The sequence below is a fragment of the Atta cephalotes genome (assembly GCF_000143395.1).
Source record: "Atta cephalotes unplaced genomic scaffold scaffold00015, whole genome shotgun sequence".
In the NCBI taxonomy this organism is placed as follows: domain Eukaryota; kingdom Metazoa; phylum Arthropoda; class Insecta; order Hymenoptera; family Formicidae; genus Atta; species Atta cephalotes.
The window spans coordinates 5,500,142-5,503,436 of NW_012130079.1; the positions used below are offsets into that span (position 1 = coordinate 5,500,142).

The 3,295-nt window shown below is 25.6% G+C and overlaps 1 protein-coding gene across 2 annotated transcripts in view; it reads right to left on the reverse strand.

Annotated features, from left to right (window-relative positions):
- Positions 1-2,692: 2,692 nt before the first annotated feature.
- The window catches only part of LOC105618121 (copper transport protein ATOX1), a 1,903-nt gene continuing 1,300 nt past the window's right edge, over positions 2,693-3,295 (reverse strand). For both annotated transcript variants that reach the window (XM_012199663.1, XM_012199662.1), the window contains one exon: positions 2,693-3,217. In XM_012199663.1, coding sequence (XP_012055053.1) covers positions 3,090-3,217 — 128 coding nt within the window. In that variant the 3' untranslated portion in view covers positions 2,693-3,089. The remainder of the gene's footprint in view (positions 3,218-3,295) is intronic.

Sequence of the window (3,295 nt, forward strand, 5' to 3'; positions counted from 1 at the left end):
AAAGTTAAAGTTTTCTTTTAATTTAAAATTAAAATAAAAATTAATACACGACGTGTATTTGTTATTTCGTCGAGCGCGTATTTAGTAACATCTTATATATATATATATATATATATATATATATATATATTAATGTTAAGTAATTCTTATACAGATACATGTATATTTGTAATATAATTCGAAAATTGTGATTAAAAATTAATATATCAATTTAATATATTTAAATCGAAGGTTCACTTTTCACTATTTATTGTGATCTTGTTTTACATATTTTTATTTAATTTTTCTTTTACTATTTCTATTGTGAACTATTTATTGTGCTACTAGGACAATGGAACAAACTGGCCGTGATCCTAGAGAATGTAAATATTTGGTAGGACACAGTAATGTTACAGTTTTAAGCTTTCATCCAATACAAACTAATACGCTTTGTATCGAGTAACTTGGATAAAACATTAAGATTGTGGAGATTAGATATATGCGAAAACAAAATATGAAAAGATTGAAGCTCATAATTCTGGTATATTGGATGTATGCTATTCACCAAATGATGATCTTATAGCCAGTGTTTCAGAAGATAATATCAGAGTTCAAGTCTCTGAAGATAAACATTTCACAAAATTTGAAGGTCATAGATCTAATGTGAGATCAGTACAGTTTAGTCCAAAGGGGACAAGGGATAATTTTTGCGTTTAATTATTTATTAGTCGATTTGTCATAAAGTTTCACTAGGCAATTACATCATTGTTTATCTATGATTATGGACTAAGTTATCATGTTATAGACTGATTTCATCATGTGTTTATCGATATGTTTAGTTGATTTCCGCATCAGATGATAAAAATATAATTCTATGGATACCATTGATGGGAAATTTCACCAAGATATTTACAGGAGATATTTACAGGACATAAGTTCGATCAATTGCGTTAAATTTTCTTTCGATGGAAAGCTTTTGGTATCGTATAGCGACGATCAAACAATAAAAGTATATTTACTAGTGGACGATGTGTTAAAACTTTTAATGATATAAAAGATTTGTCAAATGTATTATAATTTTTTTTATATAATTTTATAATTTTAAAACTTTATAATTTTAAGAATTTAAAATAAAATTTTACTTAACGTAAATATAGAGCTAATATAGAAAAATTTTATTTTATATAGTTCCCACTAGATATGTAGAGTTGTATCCAACTGGTACAATTATTGGATCAGCAAACGAGGATGCGTGAATTAAATTGTAATTTAAGAACGAATTCTTTACATCAGTATTATCCTGTTCATACGGCAGTAAATATGGTTAAATTCTATCCAAATGAAAACTTTATGTTAACAGCTTCTGATGATTCTACAATGAAGATGGTTTAATTAAGATTTTGATTTTAAGTAGTAGCTCTAATAAGCTGTGTTTGCTGCAATAAGAAATATCTAAAATACTAGATTTTAGATCTTCTAAAAAGCCGTTCAATATATTCTTGAGGGACATTCTGATAATGTAACATGCATAACATTTTCAAACGATGATAAGTTCTTCGCTTCTAATGGCCCGGATCGACGAATGCGAATACGGGAATCTAATAATTTATGTGAAGATAACAGAACTAGACATTCCACAGTTATTCCCAGTGAATATGAACTTGGTATTGTAAATGAAGAATTGAACAGCGATGAACGTGAAGAAGATACACACGTAAAGCAGAACCAAGCGAACGTAATAATTTAATATACAAATATGTTTTATTAAACTAAACAAAGTAACGGTCATAGTTTATTTAAAAAAAAATATATACTACTCATATCAAGAACTATTAATTATATTAACATATATTATTTCAGTATTTGTCAAATAAATTAAAAAAGTTGCATCTAGAATCGGACAACAATACAAGACTATCAGCGAAAATCATCGAATCTAAAGTGAACATGAAGAACATAAAACCTTTTCAAATAGATTGTGTACAAAATAGATTCACAGTAATCTCGCAACAGTTTCAAACAGTTTCAAACCTACACAATCAGACATCTTCCAATGTATTTTCATCCAATCGCATTAAAACAATAGAAAATAAAATTTTAAATAAAATACAATTATTACATTACCATTACAATGTATGACAACAACGCTTAATAATAGAAAAAGCACTAGCAAATAGGAAACTAGATTTGTAGTGTCTCCAGAAAGACTAGATTTATAATCTAGAATTAATTACTTGGAATAATGTGTACGTATCAGAATATTAACAACAAATGATTAATTTTTCAAGTAAATCTTGCTGATAACTAAAAATTTGATGCTTCATATTACAAATATAAAAAACGCAGCATATTTCGTTACATTATAGTAAAAATTAAAAAAATATAATTGTAATACACAAACTACTTACGATAATAGAAGATATTTTATTATATATGTATATATTATTTTTATATTTATATTGTACATATACAAGAATGAGATATTTTTTTATAAATATATATGTACAACATAAATAATCTCTGTATTAATATATGCCTATACATTTTTTAGAAATACCTGCTACGATCATATAAATCTCTTGCATAAAATTTCTGATCTGCAATTATGAGTATAAAAATAAATGTGTAGAAATATTGATTTTTTATAAAATATTGATAATTGCACAATTAATTTTTTAATAGTATTTCGAAAAAAATAATATACAATAAATTCATTTCAGCGTTCATACATATATTTGCAAAATTAATATTTCGATGCTTTATATTATATGAGAAACATAATTTATCTTGTGTTGCATTGTATTAGTAAAAAGAAATCTATTATTTTTCCATTCAATTTCATGCAAAAATACCTAATATATATTGTAAATTCAATAGTAAATTCAAAGAATTTGTAATATGTAAGCTGCTTAATATAATACAAGATATTTTCTTATACATAATCTTAAATACATTATTTTTGTATTTTGTATGTACATATATTTATGAATTAATAATTGAACGCGACTTTCCTTTTTTACAAAAAAAATATCATAAGAATAATGTATGCCTGACACATTTAGCAGCTCCTGTTATAATCACGTCATATAATCACTCACTTATTAATTCCCTTAATGAGTTTGTAAAAATTGGCAAGTTTTTCCTGTTTTCTTGAGTGTTTCTAAAATCTCATTCGAATTGAGCGCAGTGGTCACGAATACCTTCTTCTCTGATAAATCAATCTTGATGTCATCGATACCTACATATCATATATAGTATATAATGAGTTAGAGATATTTTGAACATAAGTATCCCAGTCGACCAACTAAAGTAACAA